This window comes from Pipistrellus hanaki (assembly GCF_964339955.1).
Source record: "Pipistrellus hanaki genome assembly, chromosome: 2".
NCBI classification, from domain to species: domain Eukaryota; kingdom Metazoa; phylum Chordata; class Mammalia; order Chiroptera; family Vespertilionidae; genus Pipistrellus; species Pipistrellus hanaki.
The window spans coordinates 174,788,941-174,810,385 of record NC_140504.1 but is presented as its reverse complement, the minus strand read 5'-3'; the positions used below and the strand labels follow the sequence as shown (position 1 = coordinate 174,810,385).

Genomic DNA, 21,445 nt, shown 5'->3' with positions numbered 1-21,445 from the left:
TAGACCACATCAACAGTATAAACTCTAGTCTTCAAATTCAGTTAAAGGCCTAGAGTTAAAAATTCTCAAGGGAGACTTACTTCCTTTTGTATGCAAATATCTCCTTTTTATTTTTATTTTTTCAGTTACAGATGACATAAAATATTATATTAGTTTCTGGTGTACAACATAGGATTAGACATTTATATTACTTACGAAAGTGATCATCCCCATAGGTAGGCATTTTTTTTTTTTTTAATTACTAAGAAACTTACTTAAAACCCAGATGAGATTAAAAAACTTCTTTTCATTCAGTAGGTAAACTATTTCCCTAGTCCATTCCTTCTCTGAGGGTAAAGCCCTTTAAGGGTCCTAATTTTATGTGGGTCTCAATTCTACACTAACTTAGGGGATGGTATCTCTACCTGAGACAAGTCCAAGGCTTTATTTATCCCCTTTTCCCTGTCATGGATATCAAGACTAGTACACATCCTCCCCTGGCCATTTTCCTTGAAAGTTTTAACACTGATCTCCACAGGTTAGGTGTTTTTTTATCTCTTAGATTTAGGTTCCTTGGGATTTTCCTCACAGTCTACTGAATTTAGCTAAGCATTTAAAACCATAATCAAGTAGCTAACTGGGCACTATTTTTGTTGTTGTTGTTTTAATATATTTTATTGATTTTTTTACAGAGAGGAAGGGAGAGGGATAGAGAGTTAGAAACATCGATGATGAGAGAAACATCGACCAGCTGCCTCCTGCACAACCCCTACTGGGGATGTGCTTGCAACCTATGCACATGCCCTTGACCAGAATTGAACCTGGGTCCTTTCAGTCCGCAGACCGACGCTCTATCCACTGAGCCAATCCGGTTTCAGCTATTTATTTTTTATTTTTATTTTTTAGCAAAGGTGGTGATTTATTGAAGAACAAGTACAGACTCCCACGTGGGGAGAGGGAAGAGTCCCACAGAATGGACTCCCAAGTAGGGAGGGGGAAGAGTCCCCTGGCACTGTTTAAAGCATTACATATACTATCTCACATTCTGTGAGGTTGGTATATTATTATCCCCTTTGTACAGAAAAGGAAGCTGAAGCACAGAGAGGCTAGGTAGCTTGCCCTAAGACACAATGAGATACTAATATTTTTTTGAAAGCCTAATGGAACTTATATTCTCTTTGCCCTAGGACTTTAATGTGGAGCTTCATTGTAATGATGATTCAAAAGGCAAGTACCCAGGAAAACAGGGACATTTTGTATAATCTCACTATCTTCAGGGGGAAGAAAAATGATGGGCAAATAGGATATTAAGAACTACCCTATTATCAACAAATCAACAAATGACAAGTGCTGGTGAGGACGTGGAGAAAAAGGAATCCTCATGCACTGCTGTTGGGAATGCAGACAGGTGCAGCCACTGTAGAAAACAGTATGGAGTTTCCTCAAAAAGTTAAAAATGGAACTCCCATTTGACCCAGTAATCCCACTTCTAGGACTATATCCCAAGAAACCAGAAACACCAATCAGAAAGGATATATGCACCCCTATGTTTATAGGTGTGCATATTTACAATAGCTAAGATTTGGAAACAACCTAAGGGCCCATCAGCAGATGAGTAGATTAAAAAGCTGTGGTATTGTATATCTACACAATAGAATACTATGCCACTGTAAAAAAGAAGGAACTTTTACCACTTGCAACAGCATGGATGGAACTGGAGAGCATTATGCTAAGAGAAAATAAGCCATTTGGAGAAAGATAAATATTGCATGATCTCACTCATATGTAGGATATAATGATCAACATAATTTGATGAACAAAATAGATTCAGAGACAAATGATAGGGAAGGTGAGGGTGGGGGTTAGAGAGCAACCAAAGGACTTGTATGCATGCATATTAGCATAACCAATGAACACAGACACTGGGGCAGTGGGGGCTTACCCAGGGTGGGAATGGCTGGAGAGGGGGGCGGGATGTCAATCAGGGAAAAAGAAGACATATGTACTAGTAAAACTTTAGACAATAAAAGAAAACAAAAACAATAAACTACCCTAGGCCCACCCAGTGTGGTTCAATGGTTGATATAAATCAGGATGTCAGGGTTCAATTTGCAGCCAAGACACATGCCCAGGTTGCATGGGCTCGATCCCTAGTAGGGGGCATGCAGGAGTCAGACGATCAATGATTCTTTCTCATCATTGATGTTTCTATCTCTCTCTTCCTCTTCTTTCCTCTCTAAAATCAATCAAAACATATTATAAAACAAAAAGTACTACCCTAGACAGGGATCTAATATAGAGAATGGTGATTATAGTTAGCAATACCATATTGTATTGTAAGTCCTCACTTAACATCATCAATAGAATCTGTGACTTTAAGCAAAATGACATATAATGAAACCAATTTACTACAGGTTAATTGATATAAAACAAGAGTTAAATTCCTAGAGCATTTCAATAAAACAATGTGACTTGAGGACTTGCAGTAATTGAAAGTTGCTATGAGAGTAGAGCTTTAATGTTCTCACCATAGCAAGTACAAGAACAATAACAAAATGGTAATTATGTGAAATGAACGATGTGTTAACTAACCTTATTGTTATAAACATTTCACAATAAATATGTGTATTAAACCATCACATCAGTACACCATAAAACTTACACAATATTATATGTCAGCTATACCCCAATAAAACTGGGGAAAAGAAAATAAAAGAAAAAAAGCTACCATAGGGATTGGAGCAAAACATTTATATAGCGACAAATATTAGAGAGGAGACCTGCTATAGCAAAGACTATGTTCTCACCAAATTCTTTAGTTATGATCATCTTGACTGCCATCACCACCATCAACTCTAATTCAAGGTGCAGCAAAGAACTATCTCAATCCAGACATAAATTAAAGAGGTAAGATTATCTCTACACTGGCCAATCCTGAATCCTTTCACTCTGTTAAAGCAAAAAAAGACCACCAACAATGCAAGGAAAGCATGATCCGGCTCCTAAGATTATAACAGACAAACCTAAAAGTCTCAGCAGCATACTCCTGCAACAAACACAATTTACAGTAAAAAGAAACAAACATATCAATATATATGCCTAAAGCTTAAATGCCAATGTCCAAGGTACCACCATGGATTTAATACCCCCAGAATGCTTGGAATAAATCAATAGTTTTAAAGGAAAAGACATGAGGAGGGGGAAATTGGCCCAATGTAAAACAGTACAATCTCCTCCTCCCCTGGAATCGTGTGATATAGTGGGAAATCTCTCTAACAGGGCAGCAGCAGCATGTCCCCATCCTCAATCTAAAGATGAGAAAAAATTGCCCCCACACACACCTTAGTAAATGCACCCACCACCTAGAAAACCAGACAATTCTGTCATTGGTGACTATAGTTGATGCTCACATTCCCAGAATTCTATCTGAATAGACTTGGTAATAGAGATGGGAGAGAAATTTAAAAGCCTTAGAGTGAACATTGCTTCAGAATCTGGGTATTCTAAGCATGTCTAAATTTCCAGTGGCAAGGACAATGCCTGATATACAGTTATTGTTATTTGGATAACTAATAAATAAGAGAGAACAGTCCTGAAATGTATTCTTAATGAAGTAAATCGCTTGGTAATCAATGGAAAGTGGCCAATGAGACTAAAGTTGTGTTTTTTAATGGAATACACTTCTGCTCAGAGGCCTTCCACAAATATGAGCCTAGATAAAATGAAGTAATATAAAGCTATTCCTGATTACATAGTGTTTTGGGAAGCTGTAGTATATTTGGTTTGTCTTTTCTAGTTCCCATGATTTCTTTGGAAGTTCCAAATTATAAGCCTAATCCTAGGTTATACTTCCAGACCAGTTTCTTTGAGAGCTACTGGTTAAAGGGAGGTGCAATAATGTTTTGTATGTAGCACAGGAGATTTTAAGAATCAGTGCTCCACCAAAATGAAGGGTTAAGCTAAGAGGAAGGCAGAAGATCTGGGGAACTCAGTGGAGAGAGGAACTGAGAATACCATGACAGCTATGCAAGAGGACTAGAGAATAACTAGCCCAAATTGAAGCAGAAGGTAAGAGAGTTCTAGAAGTAGTGTGTGTGTGTGTGTGTGTGTGTGTGTGTGTGTGTGTGTGGCGTGTATGAGAGAGAGAGAGAAACGGGGGGGGGGGGGGAGGAATGGAGAGAGAGATGGTTAAATCTACTGTTATACACTGAGAAGCATTTTGCAGTTCTGGTGGAAATTTTTGAGATGAATAAAATGAATGCCATATAGAATATAAAGCAATGCAAAAGTGAGGCAATTATTATATTCAGGAAAACAAAAACAAGTATCATAATAGCATACAATTATTTAATTAGGAACAATAATTTTGAAGTCACAATAAGTTGATATTAAAGTAGACAAAAAGAAATCAAGGTGGCTAGTTTTGAGAAGCAAAAATCAAGGATGGTAGGAGAGTTATTCTCTAATAATTAAAGCCTTAAATAACTGATTTAGAAATTATGTCCATACATTACTTTGACAAAATAAAAATTAAATTTAAAAAGTGGTATCTTACATATATGTAAAGTGAATAGGAAGGGGATGATTGGTATAGAGCATTTAATCAGGTGGGAGAAGAAACTTGTAGCAAGCAATAATATGATAGCAGTAATTATTCTGCATTTTAATTGGTACAATCGTTTTTCAAATCTAAGTTGTAATATGTTAAAAGAAAATTATCAAATGATCATATCAATGGTCTGTCCAAAATCCTCTGATAAATGCCATTACCAAATAAATATCTAAATTGGTTATTAGAATGTCATTCAAAACCCTCCATGATGTGGCCCCTGCTGAGCTGTCCTATACATCATCATCTCTCCACAAATCCAGCCTCCACACACTTTACACCCATTACAAAACCGTCCATGTCATTAAGTACCCACCCCCTTGAGCATTTAGGTGTTAATTCTCAATTCAAGAGTTTCCTTCTCTAGAACCTCCATTGTGTTCTCCAGGACAGATTAGTTTCCATACACCTGCACTGAATTGTGTATATCCTTCCATTATGAAATTTACTAGAGGCCTGGTGCATGAAATTCATGCATTCGAAGGGGAGGTCCCTTAGCCTGGATTGTGAGAGAGCACATGCCAGGCCAAGGGACCTCACTGGTGCATGATTGGGGCTGGGGAGAGACGCAGGAGGGCTCCAGGGCATGTCTGGCCCATCTTAGTCCTGATCAACCTGAAATTGCAAAAGCTATCAACCAGCAGCAAGCTAACCTACCAGTCAGAACATCTGCCTCCTGGTGGTCAGTGCACATCATAGCAAGCGGTTGAGTAGCCTTAGCTTTGATTGGTTGAACGGACAACTGAATGACCAGACACTTAGCATATTAGGTGTTTATTATATAGGATAATGTATCTCCATGCCACTCATACCACAAGCCAGGTAGTTTTACAGAGGAAAGCTAACTAACTGCAAATGAGCAGGGTGAAAAATACAATAATTACTATTATCACAATTATTATTACCACAATAATGCTAGTTATTGTTACTAACAAATTTCAAGGAACAAGTAATCCTTGTCTTATAAAGTTGTGCTGGAAAAAGGAATAAAAGTTGCCTAAGGTATTTTATGACATTAGAATAAATTTGATTCAAAACCAAAGAAAATTATAGATCCATACACACACACACACACACACGCACACAAACATATATAACCAGATTTATAAAATAAAGGGAAAAAATGTACATGATCATATGCAGAAAACACATTTAACAAAAGTCCAACACACATTCATAATAAAGTCTCTCAACAAACTAGGAATAGTTAACATCCTCAACCTATGAAAATCCCACATCTAACATTTTAATGGTGAAAGACTGGATACTTTTCTCCCTAAGAGGAAACAATACAAGAATTTCTGCTTTTGCAATTTCTATTCAACATTGTACTAGAGCTTCTTGCCAGTGCAGCAATAATATTAATAATAATCCTATAGAATAAAAGGGTAATATGCAAATTGACCAAATGGCAGAATGACTGAACAACCACAGCCCCTCCCCCCAGCCAGCCCACTCCCAATGGCCCCCATTAGGCAGGCCAGCTGAACCCCACCAGTGCACAAATATGTGCACTGGGCCTCTAATAATAATAATAATAATAATAATAATAATAATAATAGCATCCAAATGGGAAAGGAAGAAGTTATTATTCATAAACAAAATGACCATATATGTAGGAAATCTCAAGGAACTTTATAAAACTGTTAATAAACAAGCTTGGAATGAATCATAGGATACACACACACACACACACACACACACACACAAATATATATATACACACACACACACACACACACACACACACACACACACGTTGTATTTCTATATAGTAGTAACAAACAATCCAAAAATGAAATTAAGGAAATAATTCCATTCACAAGAGCATTAGAAAAAATAAAATACTTAGGAATAAATTTAACAAAAGAAGTGTAAGACTAGTCCACTGAAAACTATAAAATATTGATAAAGAAGAACTATATATATATATATATATATATATATAGAGAGAGAGAGAGAGAGAGAGAGAGAGAGAGAGAGAGGGAGAGAGAGATTCCATGTTCATAGATTGGAAGGCTCAATATCAACCAGGTGACAATACCTGCCCCAAACTGATCTATAAATTCAAAGCAATTCTTATCAAAATTCCATTGGGCTCTTTCATAGAAACTAACAAGCTGATAATGTTTTAAACAAATTATGCTGGAACAAATGGATAGTCATATTTAAAAAAAGAAAAAAAAATCTTTGACCTTTAACTCACATCATACACAAAATTAACTCAGATGGACCATAGATAGAAATTTAAGAGCTAAAAACATAAAACTTCTAGAAGAAAACAAAAATTTTATACCTTTAAGAATAAATAGTTCTTAAATACAATACCAAAAGCATGATCCATAAAAAAATTGTTTTGGTTCAAAAGACTCCAGGAAAATAAAATACAAAACACAGATGAGGGAAAAAAATATTCACAAATTATGTATCTGATAAAAGGCTTGTATCTAGAATATGTAAAAAACCCAAAACTCAATAAGATAAATGAATCTATTTTTAAATTTGAATAGACAGTCTACCAGACATGGTAAGATACTCAAATTATTAATAGGGAAATGCAAATAAAAACTACAATGAGCTGCCATTACAAACCCAAAAGTATGGTTATAATGAGGAAGACAGAATATGTAGTGTTTGTGAGGATGTAGAAAAATTATCATCCTATTTAATAAAAAAGCAATATGCAAATTAACCACCATCCCAACACACTCACAAGCGACACCCATCAGCTAATCAGGAGCAAGTATACAAATTAACTCAGCCACGATGGCTGCAGCCACAGAGGGAGCAGGAGGCTTGGGTTTCCCTGGCAATGGAGGAAGCCAAGCTTTCCACACATCCTGGCTGGCCCAGGCCTCCACTCAAGACTACAAAGTTTCAATTATTGAAGATAAATAAATCCCAACAAAAATGGCAGCAGCCATGAAGTTGGAGAGAGCAGGAGGTCTGAGTTGCCCCCAGCAATGGAGGAAGCCAAATTTTCACAGCCCTGGCCTGCCTTGGCCTCTACTCAAGTCTACGAAGTTTCAATTATAGAAGATAAATAAATCCCAGATACCAGGACCTCTACTTGTGTTGCTGCGGGGCATGGCCAGCCTGAAAACCACCACAGGCCCTTCTCCCAGGCCGCCCCATGCCCCAATGGAACTCCCACCCTGATCTGGGACACCTTTAGGACAAATCAGCTGGCCCCCACCCATGCACCAGGATTCTATCCTATTTAATAAAAGAGTAATATGCAAATTGACTATCACTCCAACACACAAGATGGCTGCCCCCATGTGGTCAAAGATGGCTGATCCCATATGGACATAAGATGGCCACCACAAAATGGCCAGCAGGGGAGGGCAGTTGGGAGGGACCAGGCCTACAAGGGAGGGCAGTTGGGAGCAATCGAGCCTGCAAGGGAGGGCAGTTAGGGTGACCAGGCCGGCAGAGGAGGGAAGTTGTGGGCTACTGGGCCTGCAGGGAAGGGCAATTGTGGAGGACCCAGGCCTGCAGGGGACAGCAGTTAAGGGAGACCAGGCCTGCAAGGAGGGCAGTTAGGGGTGACGAGGCCTGCAGGGGAGGGCAGTTAGGGGCAAACAGGCTGGCAGGGGAACAGTTAGGCATCAATCAGGCTGGCAGGGGAGCGGTTAGTGGGTGATCAGGCTGGCAGGCAGAAGTGGTTAGGGGCAATCAGGAAGGCAGGCAGATGAGCAGTTGAGAGCCAGCAGAACTGGATTGTGAGAAGGATGTCCCAGATTGGAGAGGGTGCAGGCTGGGCTGAGGGACACACACCCCGTGCAAGAATTTCCTGCACTGGGCCTCTAGTGGCAATATAAAATGATATAGCTAGTACAGAAAAGTAAACTTTTAAAAATTAGGCACAAACTTACCATATAACACAATCCAATTCCTAGGACTCTGCCCAAAAGAAAGAAAAAATCTTATGTCCACACAATGACATGTATGTAAATGTTCACAGCAACATTTACTCATAATAGACCCAAACTGAAAATAATACAAATGTCCATTAACTGGTGAATGGACTAACAAAATGTGGTCTATCCAAACAATGAAATATTATTCAACAATAAAAAGGAATGAACTACTGAGGTGTGCTACAACATGGATAAACCTCAAAAACATCATGCTAAATGAAGGAAGCCAGAAACAAAAAGCTACAAAGTGCATGATCCAAATTATATGAAATGTTCAGAAACGGCAAATTTATACAGCCAAAAAGCAGATCAGGCTGAGAGAAAAGCTGGGATTAACTTAAATGAGCATAAGAAAATGTATTTTGGATTATGGAAATGTGCTAAATTTCTATTATAGTGATGGTTGCATAATTTTATAAATTAGTAAAAGTCATTGAATAATTAATAATTGGTAAAATTTATAGTATATAAAGTATATCTCAGTAAAGTTATTTTTTTAAAATTATGCAGATCCCTGAAATTGCATCTGATGTATTTAATGGGCTTACAAATCCTCCCTCGTCCTCTTCCCTGCTGAATAATTCAGTCTAGAAGCCATTAGATAATTATGACAGTCAAGTGGTTGGGGGAAGAGGGGGAAGCACCTGGCATGGGATGTCAGAGACTGATGGGGATTGAGGTGTCGGCTTCGAGAGAATAGTGGTATTAGTTTGGCATGGGGTACTGGAGACCCAGCAAGGTGAGAAGGGCATATACACAGCAGGTCAGTGATTGTAGGAGATTGGCTATATACAGAAAGAAATGATCAAATAAGTCAATTTATCGAGGATAATGTGAGTCAGGTTTTTCACTATCAAAGAAAGTTACAAATATGGAAATGGAAAAAATAAAAATGAATTCCAATTGAAAGTAGAGGTATAAAATGTTAGCTTTATAGGCTTCAATATATAGAGAAATTTTAAAAAGTACATGTGTTACATATACAAAAAATGTATATTTCCTGGAAACAGTGAACCCAAAGATCAGCAATCATGTCTACCATTTATATCTTGGTACTTAAGTACCACTTTCCATTAAAAGGAACCACGGTCCTTGGAGAAATAGCTAATTTGAGGACTTGGGCAAGGGAGGGTCATTTTATCAAATAAGTAAGTCAGGAACATTTTATCAGGCCAGAAAGTTAGGAAGTTCTCAAAAATGATGGAGACTGTAAAAAAGATACAGAAGCCAGCATGACAAAGTATGGTACAATTTGAGTGTCAAAATATATAATAATTTTAATTATAACCCATTATGAAAATAAGAGCCCAATGAGTTCATGCTGATGTAATAAGTGAAAAAAGTGAACAGAAAGAAGCTTTTCCTTGCAGTGCAATGCTATTTGGTGAGTACAGAGAGAATGATGGGATTAGCAGAATACCATTTGGCAACCAGCATGTTATAAAAACACCCAAGAAACATAAAAAGTGGGTTAAAATTTGATGATGTGTGGGGTAGTTACATAATTTAAGAGCTTTCCCTCAAAGTACTTATTACAAAGGGGAAATGATTAACTTTATAGTAGGGAAACCTAAAAGATACACCTTAATCAAGTGATCAAGGTTAATTTCACAGTAATGGGATAATAGCCTGGATCATCTGACACAAGCATAAGAAGAACACACCATTCTTTTTTAATATTCCTACCAAAGACATTGAAGAGGATAAGAATATGCCATCCCAAAATATGCTACTTTGACAGAAGCATTTATTTTAAGCTGAAGGCAACTAAGAATCAACAGATGTAGAAAGAGTTCTCTACCCTTCCTTTAACTGCCTAAAAACAGGCAAATTTCTCTTTGAAAAGGGTTCTCTCTGCATCGGGAAAAGAAAAGTTAAGATACATTTGCATAACCTTTGCAGATCTTACTAAAAAACCTCTTATCTTCCATTATGTTCTCCCCAATATTTCCTGTTACTTCCCCAAAATTTACTGTCCCTTTAAGCCCAAACTCTTTTTCTATCATTAAAAGGATGTATAAGCTTCCAAGTTGAACCACTTTTTTGAGTTTCTTTTTTTTCTGTGAACTCCCATGCATCTAAATATTAATAAATATTATATGCTTTTTCTCTTGTTAATCTGTACTTTGTTAGTTTAATTCACAGGCCCCCTAAGAAGATAGAGAGCAAGTTTTCCCTCCCCAAAAACATGAAATCTGAATCTAATCCTGAGGAAATAGCAGACAAACCCAAATTGAAGGACATCCTATCAAATAACTGATCATGGAAGTTGAGAAAAGACTACGGAATTGTTCCAAACTGAAGGAGATAAAAAGAAGTAACAATTAAATTGTAACACATGTCCTAGCCAGTTTGGCTCAGTGGATGGAGCATTTGCCTGGGAACTAAAGGGTTCCAGGTTTGATTCCAGCCCAGGGCACATACCTGGGTTGGGGGCTTCATCCTCCCCCAGTAGGGGGAGTGCAGGAGGCAGCCAATCAATGATCTCTCTCTTTATTGAGATTTCTATCTTTCTCCCTTCCTCTCTGAAATATATATATATATATTTGTAACACATGATTCTGGATTAGATCCTTTGTTATAAAAGCCATTTCTACTTACCAAATTGGCAAATACTCAAAAGCTGATAACACATTCTATGGGCAAAACTGTGAGCAAATATAAATTCCCTTATACTGTTGGTGGAAATGCAAAATCTATATATATAAAAGCCTAAGCAATTGTTCAACCATTCGACTGGTAGCTATGATGCACACTGACCACCAGGGGGCAGACACTCAATGCACAGGCATGAAAACATGGAACAGACTGATGAATCTCAGAGGAAGGGAGGAGGGGGGGGGGAGAGGATGATGGGGAAAGATTAACCAAAGAGCTTATATGCATACAAGAGGCCTGGTGCATGGATTCATACACTGGTGGGGTCACTTGGCCTGGCCTGCAGGGACTGGGCCGAAACCAGTATTCCCGACATCCTTTGAGGGGTCCCGAATTGCGAAAGGGTGCAGGGCAGGCTTAGGGACCCCACTGGTGCACAAATCTATGCACTGGGCCTCTAGTGGTGTAATAACTATGGAGGAAAATAGGAGAAGGCCCAAAGGAACGCCTGTCCTTTGCCATAAAAATCTACAGAAAGCCTCTCACACACATGAAGCAGGAGAAACAAGAGGGCCGAATTAGAACAGACGGCAAACTTCAGCAGTGAACTATAATAACTTCTCATTGCTGAAGATGTTCAAGCAAAGACTGAATAGTTTTTTGTTAGACACAGTATGAAAGGAATTCCTAAAAAGGATTTCTTGCTGCAAATCTTCCTACTTTACGTCTGACGAAGTCTATGGCAAATCAAAAGTTATTCAAATCCTAAGCTAGTCTATGTCCCAGAAAGTTGCCAATACCAAACTTCTATCCCCAGGAAACCTAGTTAGGTCAGTGAATAGCCAGAGACATAACTGCCTCTTCTCTCTTCAGGGACACCAGTTACACCACAGTCCATAACTAGCACTCCCTCAAAGAGGGTTACGCCAACAATGCAATACTCATCTCTGAGTGCCAATTAATAGGCATGAATCATATTCTTAGAAGATGTGTAAGTTGCCGAAACCGGTTCGATTCTGGTCAAGGGCATGTACATTGGTTGCAGGCACATCCCCAGTAGGGGATGTGCAGGAGGCAGCTGGTCGATGTTTCTCTCATCACCGATGTTTCTAGCTCTCTATCCCTCTCTATAAAAAATCAATAAAATATTTTTTTTAAAAAAAGATGTGTAAGTTAACTAATGGCTAGAGGTTACTAATGCAACCTGAATCAAAATTTTATTCATTATGCTTAAGGTTGATCATACTTGTGAGATAATAGAAATATCCCATATAATAAAAGGCTAATACGCAAATTGACCAGTGGAACAACCAGTCACTAAGACACACACTGACCACCAGGGGGCAGATGCTCAATATAGGAACTGCTCCCTGGTGGTCAGTGTGCTCCCAAAGGGAGGGTGCTGCTCAGCCAGAAGCCGGCTCACGACTGGCGAGCAGAGCGGTAGTGGCAGAAGCCTCTCCCGCCTCCACAACAGCACTAAGGATGTCCAACTGTCAATCCCCCGGGGCTCCCGGACTGCGAGAGGGCACAGGTTGGGCTGAGAGCACGAATTTCGTGCACGGGGCCTTTAATAATATGTATATTATTCACAGAGAACTCAGAGAAACACTTGAGACTTTATGGAGGCTTGCCCTATGTACCTCTTCATCTGGCTATTCATTATCATATCTGTTAATAAACTGGTAAACGTAAGCAAGTGTTTATATATATTCCCTGTGAATAATACACACACACACACACACACACACACACACACACACACACACACACACACACACACCAAGTTTCTGACCCAGGGATCCTGAAACCCTTGTAAATTCCTAAGTAATAAGAACACTAGGGCCTGTGCATTGAGTGTCCATGCCCGTTGCAGGCTCAGTCCTCAGTGGAATGTGTGCAGGAGGCAGCTGATCAATGATTCTCTCTTATCATTGATGTTTCAGTGTCTCTATCCCTCCCCCTTGCTCTCTGAAATAAATTAAAAAACATATGTATAAAAAAAGAACATTAGGAGCATCTTTATTCTACTAAGGTAACTCTGAGTAGACTCTTTAATGGCTCTTAGATGGAGGCTGGTCACCCGAAAGACCAAGGCATGACTAGAAGCTGGGAATTTTCAGCACTCCTCTCCTATCCTCCAGAGAGAGTTAATAAGTAGTCATGCCTACATGAAGAAGTCTCCATAAAGTCCCAAAGTCTGGGGTTGGTGAACATATCCATAATGGGAGGATGAAGCACCCTCATTGAATGGGACAGGGTTCCTGCATTCCAGATCCTCCCAGACTTTGCTCTATGTACTTCATCTGGCTATTCATTTGTATCCTTTATCATATCTGTGAATAAACTGGTAAATGTAAGAAAGTGTTTCCCTGAGCTCTCTGTGAACTGCTTAGTAAATTAATCGAAGCTGAAGAGGGGATTGTAGGCAGCTCTGATTTGCAACCAAATCAGACAGAAGTTGTGGGTAATCTGGAGATGTAATGAATGGATCTGAAGTCTGGTGGCAGCACTTCTGTGGGACTTGGCCCTTAACCTGTGGGATCTGCCGCTATCTCCAGATAGATAGTATCAGAATCAAGCTAAACTGAAGGACACCCAGGTGGTATCACAGAGAATTGCTTAGTGTGGGGTAAAACCTCCACACATTTAGAGACCAGAGTATCAGAAGTAAAAGATTCTGTGTGAGTAGTAGGAAAGAACTAGGTTTTCCCTATACAAAAGGAGGAAAACAGTATTTCTAATACAATACCCACCCAAGACATTTAAGAGCTAGAATCAAGGCATTCTAGGTCAGTGACCGCTGCCCTAGTTAACACACCTACGGTATTCCTTCTCATCAAGGAACAAACAGAAATATAATACAGAGTTCAGTGGGCATCATTTAAAACTGTTTCCTGCCTGTCCTAGAGATTATTATAGGCAAGAATTTGTAAGGTCCTGAGCACATCACTAAGGTGCGGTTAATAAAGAGGGTTAACATTCTGAGCAGGGTTAGTTCTAATTACCATGCAAGTGGACACTGTGTTCTAGTCCTTTGGGGCAATGCAGCCAAAGCCTCAGTAGCTGTATTAGTTTCCTAGGCTGCCATAACAGAGTACTACAGACAGATATTTTTTCCTCGCAGTTCTGGAGGCTAGAAGGTGTCTGCAGGGTTCATTTCTTCTGCGGCCTCACTCCCTAGCTTCTCAATGGTTGTCTTCTTTGTGTCTGTGTTTTAATCCCTTTTTAACATGCTTAACCTTAGTTACCTCTGTAAGCTAATCATAGGAAGTCAAGGTAGAGCTAGAAACCTTCCAACACAGACATCACACTAAAAGGGTTTCTTGCTGCAAACTCTCCTACTTTTGGAGGAATTATACTCCTGGAAATAAAAGGCATCCAAACATGGCCACTGCGTGTGGGTAGATCTTATTTTCCTCTCTCCTGAGTTGTCTATTTTCAAATAGAGGTAAAATCCACTACAGCCAATAGTTTTCATTTTTAGTTCTTCACTATTCACATTATTTACTGAATTTGTTTTTCCTTTTCTTATCACTTGCATTTGCTCAATTGCTTAAAAATAGCAATATATGATAGGTACATGTACACATCATTATGTTCACTAAGCACTAATTCTATCCTAGACTCTGAATGTGAATACTAAACAAAAATTAAGTTAGTGGAGGACAGCAATGAGCCAGGAAAAAAGATAAAATGAGTGTTATAAGCCTAAAAGAAGAAAAATTTAAAAGGGAGACATATAATGAATGGCCTAGAAGTGACAATGGACTGTGAAATACTAATTCTCAGCCCTAGTATAGAGAGAGTTAACAAATGTTATGAATATGTCACCTTGGGAAAAGACAAGGTTGTGTAATTATTTAGGTTCAGAAAATACTATATCACATAAAGGAGTATATTAGATGGAGCAGCAGAACAGTATAGTTGTTAAGAATATGATATCTGAAGTCAGACTGCTTGGATTTTAGCCCCAGTTCTGCCACTTATCAGCTGTGTTATCTTGAGTAATTTATTTAATCTCTCTATTTCTCTGTTTTCTCATCTGCAAAACCAACATTATAAAAATACCTACCTCATAGAATTGGTGTGGGAATTAAATGACCTACAAATTTTAAGTGCTGAAAATGGTACCTGAGAGTTATTAAGTCTTCAGAGATTTTTCATTTATTAACTAAAAATACAACAGCACATGTTTCATCAGAAATATTACAGCAGAGAGGTTAAATCCACAGATATTGGGGTAAGATTCTATGGGGTTGAATGACAATTTCTATTGCTTATAAAAAACTTCCTTAACCTTTCTGTACCACAGTGTCTTCCTTGAAAAAATAGATTTACTTGAATTATTCACTTAATCACTAAAATGGACCTGTATTATCACCATATCAGGGTATTTTAAGGATTAATTTCAACACAAATAAACCAGTTAGAAAATTACTCAGCAAATGTCTATTCTTTTTCTTTTTTTGTTTCATTTCTTGATGAAGAAGGTGAAACAGAGTCTGTCCTGCTTTTCCTAGGTTTATCTAACATGTGAATCAGTTGACCAAAAATCTCATGAAGCAATCCTCACTTCTGATAGAAGCATGATTTCAAAATATTAGGCAGATTGGATTTCTGCCACCTGCCATGATGGGAAACAGAGACCAGGTTTATCCTTGTGACTTCAAAACTACAAAAACAAAAACAGCCCTGCTGGTGTGGCTCAGTGATAGTGTTGGTCCATGCACCGAAGTGTCTTGGGTTTGGTTCCTGGTCAAGGGCACATGCTTGGGTTACATGTTTGTTCCCCGGCCACAATCAGAGTGCATGCCGGAGACAACTAATTGTTATGTCGCTCTCACAATGTTTTTTCTCTCTCTCTCTTTCCCTCCCCACTCCCTTCCACACGCTCTAAAAAAAAAAAAAAAAAAAAAAAAAAAAAAAGTCAATGGAAAAAATATCCTAGGGTGAGGATTAACAAAAAACAAAAACACATGTGAAACAACAGTTTTTAGACATTGCACAGATGGTTAACATAGGGAGTAAGCCTTAAAACTGACCCAAAGATTGCCCCAGCTTACTACTGGACAATATTCAAAGAAGCAATACTGGAAGAGGGTAACCCCCAAAAAGTCCAGCAGTTTACATAAGTTGAGGAGACAGAATTAAGAATTTGGGAAAGCTAAGGTGGCTAGAATTTAGAAGACAGAGTACCAGAGAGATAACTGTACAGAGAGAGCTCAGCAAAGGGTTCCTCTCAAGTTTTCAGCTGAGTACCAATCCATGAATGTGGGTAAGGAAACTATTCAAGAAAATTAGCAGGTGGTACACTCTCCAGAGCTCGCATAGGGCCAGGAATAGATCATGTTCCCACTAGCCTGAGTGGAAAAAACACACATTGCACGGGCATTGGGTAGAGTACTCGGAAAGTACTACCTCAATATTAAAGAAAAATTAGCCTCAAATGCTGCTTTGGGCCCACTAACAAAACCTAAAAGGACTCCCTAAAAGCATCAAACTATTTCCAAATAATTTTTTTAATCCTCAACTGAGAATTTGTTTTTACTGATTTTAGAGAGAAGAGAGAAAAGTATTTATTGGTTGCTTTCCATATGAATCCTCACCAGGATTGAACCCACACCTGAGGCATGTGCCCTGCCTGGGAATTGAACTGGCAACCTTTTGGTGCAAGGACATGCTCCAACCAACTGAGCCACACTGTCAGGGCTACTTCCAACATACCTCTCTGTTGGTTCTTCTCCTTTTTGAAGAGCAATTTCTCAATTCCCAACATTTTAAAGTCAGATTGTGCCATGGCTTAAACCTTTGATATTTCTTTATTCTCCATCAATATTACTCACTGGTCCTTGGTATGACCTCATAAATCTATTTATTTTCTTTTTCTAATCACGTATTTTTAGCCCAGAGCTCACATATGTCTAACTGAATGTCTAATTAGCTATCACTTGCAATTTCCAAGTCTTAGTTCATGATAATTCCAATTTTGTAATTGTTCATCCCCAAATCTTCAGTCCTCATCTTTTTCTCAAACTCTGCATCCTGTCCATCAACAAATCCTATCAATTCTACCTTCAAAATACATCCCCAAGTCAGACCACTTCTTACCATTTGCACCACCATGGGTTCAAACAACCATTGCCTCTTACCTAAATTATACCAGCAGTCTTCTATCTATAGCCAGTGATCCTTCTGATCTAAGTCAGATCATGACTTCTGTTTTATATCCTTCAAAGGCTTCTCATCTCACTCAGCATAAAAACAAAAATCCCATATAATGGCTTTAAAGTTCTACTTCATCTGGCTCCACGCTATTCAACTCAGACCTCATTTCCCACCTCCCACTTCCTAACTTATCCCACACCAGCTTCACTAAACTCTATTGCACAAAAAGCACATGAAGCAAGCTCTTAGATCAGGTCTTTGGCACTTCCTCTTGCCTGTGTCTGAACCACTCTTCTTTTATACTAGAAGCCTGATGCATGAAATTCGTGCACTTGGGGGCGGGGAGGTCCCTCAGCTCAGCCTGCACCCTCTCCAATCTGGGATCCCTCAGGGGATGTCCAATCCCTGTAGGATCCGGCCTAAACCAGCAGTTAGACATCCTGCTCACAATCTGGGACTGTTGGCCCCCAACCACACGCTTGCCTGCCAGCCTGATCACCCCTAACCACCCTTCCCTGCTGGCCCACACCCCCCCTCAACTGTCCTCCCCTGCAGACCTGGTCCCCCCACAACTGCCCTCCCCTGCAGGCCTGGTTACCCCTAACTGCCCTCCACTGCAGGCCTGGTCCCTCCCCGCCAATTGCCTTCCCTCCCCTGAAGACCCAGTTGTCCCCCAACTGCCCTCCCCTGCCGACGATCTTTGACCACATGGGGGCGGCCATCTTTGACCACATGGGGGTGGCCATCTTGTGTGAGGGTATGAGGATCAATTAGCATATTCCTTCTTTATTATATAGGATACCTCTATTCTGGTTCCATGGCTTCTTTTAAGTCTTTACTCATATGTCAAATTACCATTGAGAACCTCCTTGACTATCTTTTATAAAATGACAATTCCTCCTGCTGTATTTTTTCAGTATCACTTATGTCCATCTGTTATACAGTTACTCATTAACTCGTCTCCCTCCATTAGAATAAGCTCCCTGAGGGCAGAGATTTTATCTCTTTGTGCTTACTGTTTTCTCCTCCATGCCTAAAAGTCTATACTCAAATAATGTTTAATATTTGAAAAGAGAAGCAGAAAGAAAAGGGCAGAGAGTTATTTACAGCAATCTGAGCAAATCACTTAATCTGCTTTGGAATAAAAATTTCCTGTTGTGTAAAATATGGTGTTTGAACTATTTAACCTTTAGAGATCGCTAGCATTGTCACAATCAGTAAGGGCATACATTTAACTACTAATAGATATCCCACTATAATATCCTATTCTGCTGAAATTTTGAGCAGACATCTGTGATGAAATTCCTTTTATTCAGTTTCTCCCCATTATTAAGGAGAAAGGTCTGGGTTTTATCTGTAAGGCGGGAGGCAATCACCCAGGCTCACATTCACACCACAGCAGGTTTCTTACCTCCACTGCAGTGGGCGGCTGGAACAAGGACTGCCAGGGTTGCTATGGGCTTGTGGGTTCAGGAAAAAAGCAAGAGGAGAAGCAGCCAGAGCACAATCGGCACTATATGGAACTTTAATGAGCGATAGGGCTGGAGCCAATGAGGGTGAAAACATGTGCTGGTTTACTTCAGATCCTCGGCAAAAAGTAGAGATTCTGACAAGGTATCATAGTAGAAAAAAACAAGGTCAGTGATCACTTTTAACCAAAAAGAAAAGTGTGTTAATTTAGGCAAAAGACTTAAGAAAAGTAAGTAGTCAAAAATCATTCTCAAATATCATACGTCAGTACCAATGTTGGCATAGAATGACCATTAAGACTAAAACTTAATCTACAGAATTTAAACCAAAAATTCCAGCTTTAGATAGTCAATCTTTAGAATTTACTTCTGGGAAAATATTGCAAATTTACTATAATTCATCAATTAGCAAGCATTAGAATATTTTGTGTGTAATGACTAAAACTTCTCAGAGAAATACTACCATAAAAGTCAAACATTCTCAATAGCTTATAAATTGCTAGATTACATCTATAATAACACCAACTTATTTAGCTAACTTTTGCCTGAGTATATCAAATAATGTCACAATTCCATATAATAAAATCTGCTTCTACTTAAAGTTTAGTTTTCTGGGTTATTTTCCCCCTAAAAACAGTCTAACCATCTTGATGTGTTAAGTGCTAATAAAAACTATAAAGTAAATAAGATCATTAGACTGAAAACAGACCGATGGTAAATATAGGTTTTTCCTTTGTTGATCACTGACAGATATGCCATAAGATGATGACAAATTATTAACAGATTTGCAGCATTTAATTTGCTATAGTAGCTTTCTACACAAAAACCATATTGAACTACCATTTTATTCCCAAGATTACAAACAAACTTAAGTATCACCTAAGCACCTAATCTGTTTTAAAATGTTAATTTCCTGTATTGTTATTGCTGACTGTTTGGATATAGATATGTGACATTCTACTTGCGTTTAATTATATATATTCAAAGGAAATCTTTACCTCCCTATCCTTCTAGCTATCTTTAGCATATTGCTCAGATGAGTATACAGTATGAGGACATAAGATAGAAGAGCGGAGGGCTGACAATTATTTAAAGTTACAGGTATGCCCAAATCTCCATAAACAACATATTTTTAAAAATTATAAGAAGTAAAAATATTAATTTCTAAGAACTTCCATTTTTCTAAAGAACTATTTTAAAAATAAGCTCCCTAATATATATGTGTGTGTAATATATATTTATAATTAGACTATATAAGACATTTAGTTCTTGTTAAACTGAATAGGATTGCTTATTAAAAAATTTGGAGACTTAAATCTTATCACATAAAATGAGGCTTTAGCCATTTTGATGAATATAAAATTAGGATTATAAAAAAATCTGCCAAAACCAAATCTCCTCATTTTGTTCCTAATTACCTCTCTGCAAAAATGATTATACATGGGGATAGAGTCTAAAAAGGATTGTGTGGAAAAAAGTTAAAGTGATTTATAAACTATTTACTAGCTCCTCAAGGAGAATTTTACTAACCTAAATTCAAAGTCACTAAAAAAGATACAATGATTACCAATATTTGGAAAACATGGTTTTTGACCACTTATGCTTTATTAAACTACAAACTAAATTTAAAAAAAAAAAATTTAATTTTGCTAACAAGTCATCTTTACTGCAAATGACACTTTAGTTGATAAAGCTTCTTCTTCATAGTCTTTAATTTTTTAGTCTTAGTATGGGAATAAACCATTTCTTTAAAAGTACAGTTGACCCTTAAACAATGTGGGATTAAGGGCACTGACCCCTTGTGCAGTCAAAAATCTGTCTAGAACTTTGGCTCCCAAAAAACATAACTATCATACCTACTGTTGATTAGAAGGAAGCCTTGCATTTTGTAAATGTATTATATACAGTATTCTAACAATAAAGTAAGCTACAGAAAAGAAAATGTTATTAAGGAAGAGAAAATACATTTACAGTATTTATTGGAAAAAAGCACAAATTAGTAGACTTGCGCAGGTCAAACCCATGTTGTTCAAGAGTCAACTGTATGACAATCCTTATAATTATATACTTCAAACAAATCTGATTTTCCAAGTCCTAGTAGAATCATTAATTCAATTAATGAGCATATACTAACACAGAAGGGTAATGACCCCAAGGAAGCCCACAGGAGAAGTCTGTCAATTTGAGTACGCCATGCTGTCTCTGGCTAAGCACCAACATTCAGGGGAATACAAGTGCACTCCTTCTGCTCTACGAGTTATGCAAAGGCAGTTCAAGACAGACCACTGAGGTGGAATGGATTCTAGGACACTTCTGTCACTGATTCCCTAATTTCCTGATCAAGTCACTCAGCTTCCTCATTTTAAATAAGCCTGAGCAGCTCTCGAAAAAAGATATCCTGAGGGGAAAGGCTTCTTCCACTCTCTAGTTTTTAAATACTCATCTAAATACCTTCTATATTACACAACGTAGAAATAAAATTTAGGTCATACCCTAAAGGACTCAGGCTTGGTTCTAGAAAGGCAGATTTGAGGTCCTGGGCTGACAGGCCAGGGACAGAAATACAATAACCTCTCTAGCCAAAGAAGGAGATGCTTTCGTTTCTAATTGTTTCTCACATTCATGGGCTTGTACTGCAGCTTTGACACTAACTTTAAACATCTGTTTTCAAGTCAGGGAAAAAAACCCACACAATCGAT

At 38.4% G+C, this 21,445-nt stretch overlaps 1 protein-coding gene across 9 annotated transcripts in view; it reads right to left on the bottom strand.

The window, feature by feature from the left end:
- MAST2 (microtubule associated serine/threonine kinase 2) overlaps positions 1–21,445 on the bottom strand; it is a 137,958-nt gene that overhangs the window by 45,180 nt on the left and 71,333 nt on the right. For 4 of the 9 annotated variants that reach the window (XM_084874484.1, XM_084874483.1, XM_084874481.1 and 1 more), the window contains one exon: positions 18,689–18,883. The exons of the other annotated variants lie outside the window; for them this stretch is intronic. In XM_084874484.1, the coding sequence (XP_084730610.1) occupies positions 18,689–18,883 (195 nt within the window). The remainder of the gene's footprint in view (positions 1–18,688; positions 18,884–21,445) is intronic. 9 annotated transcript variants of the gene reach the window in all.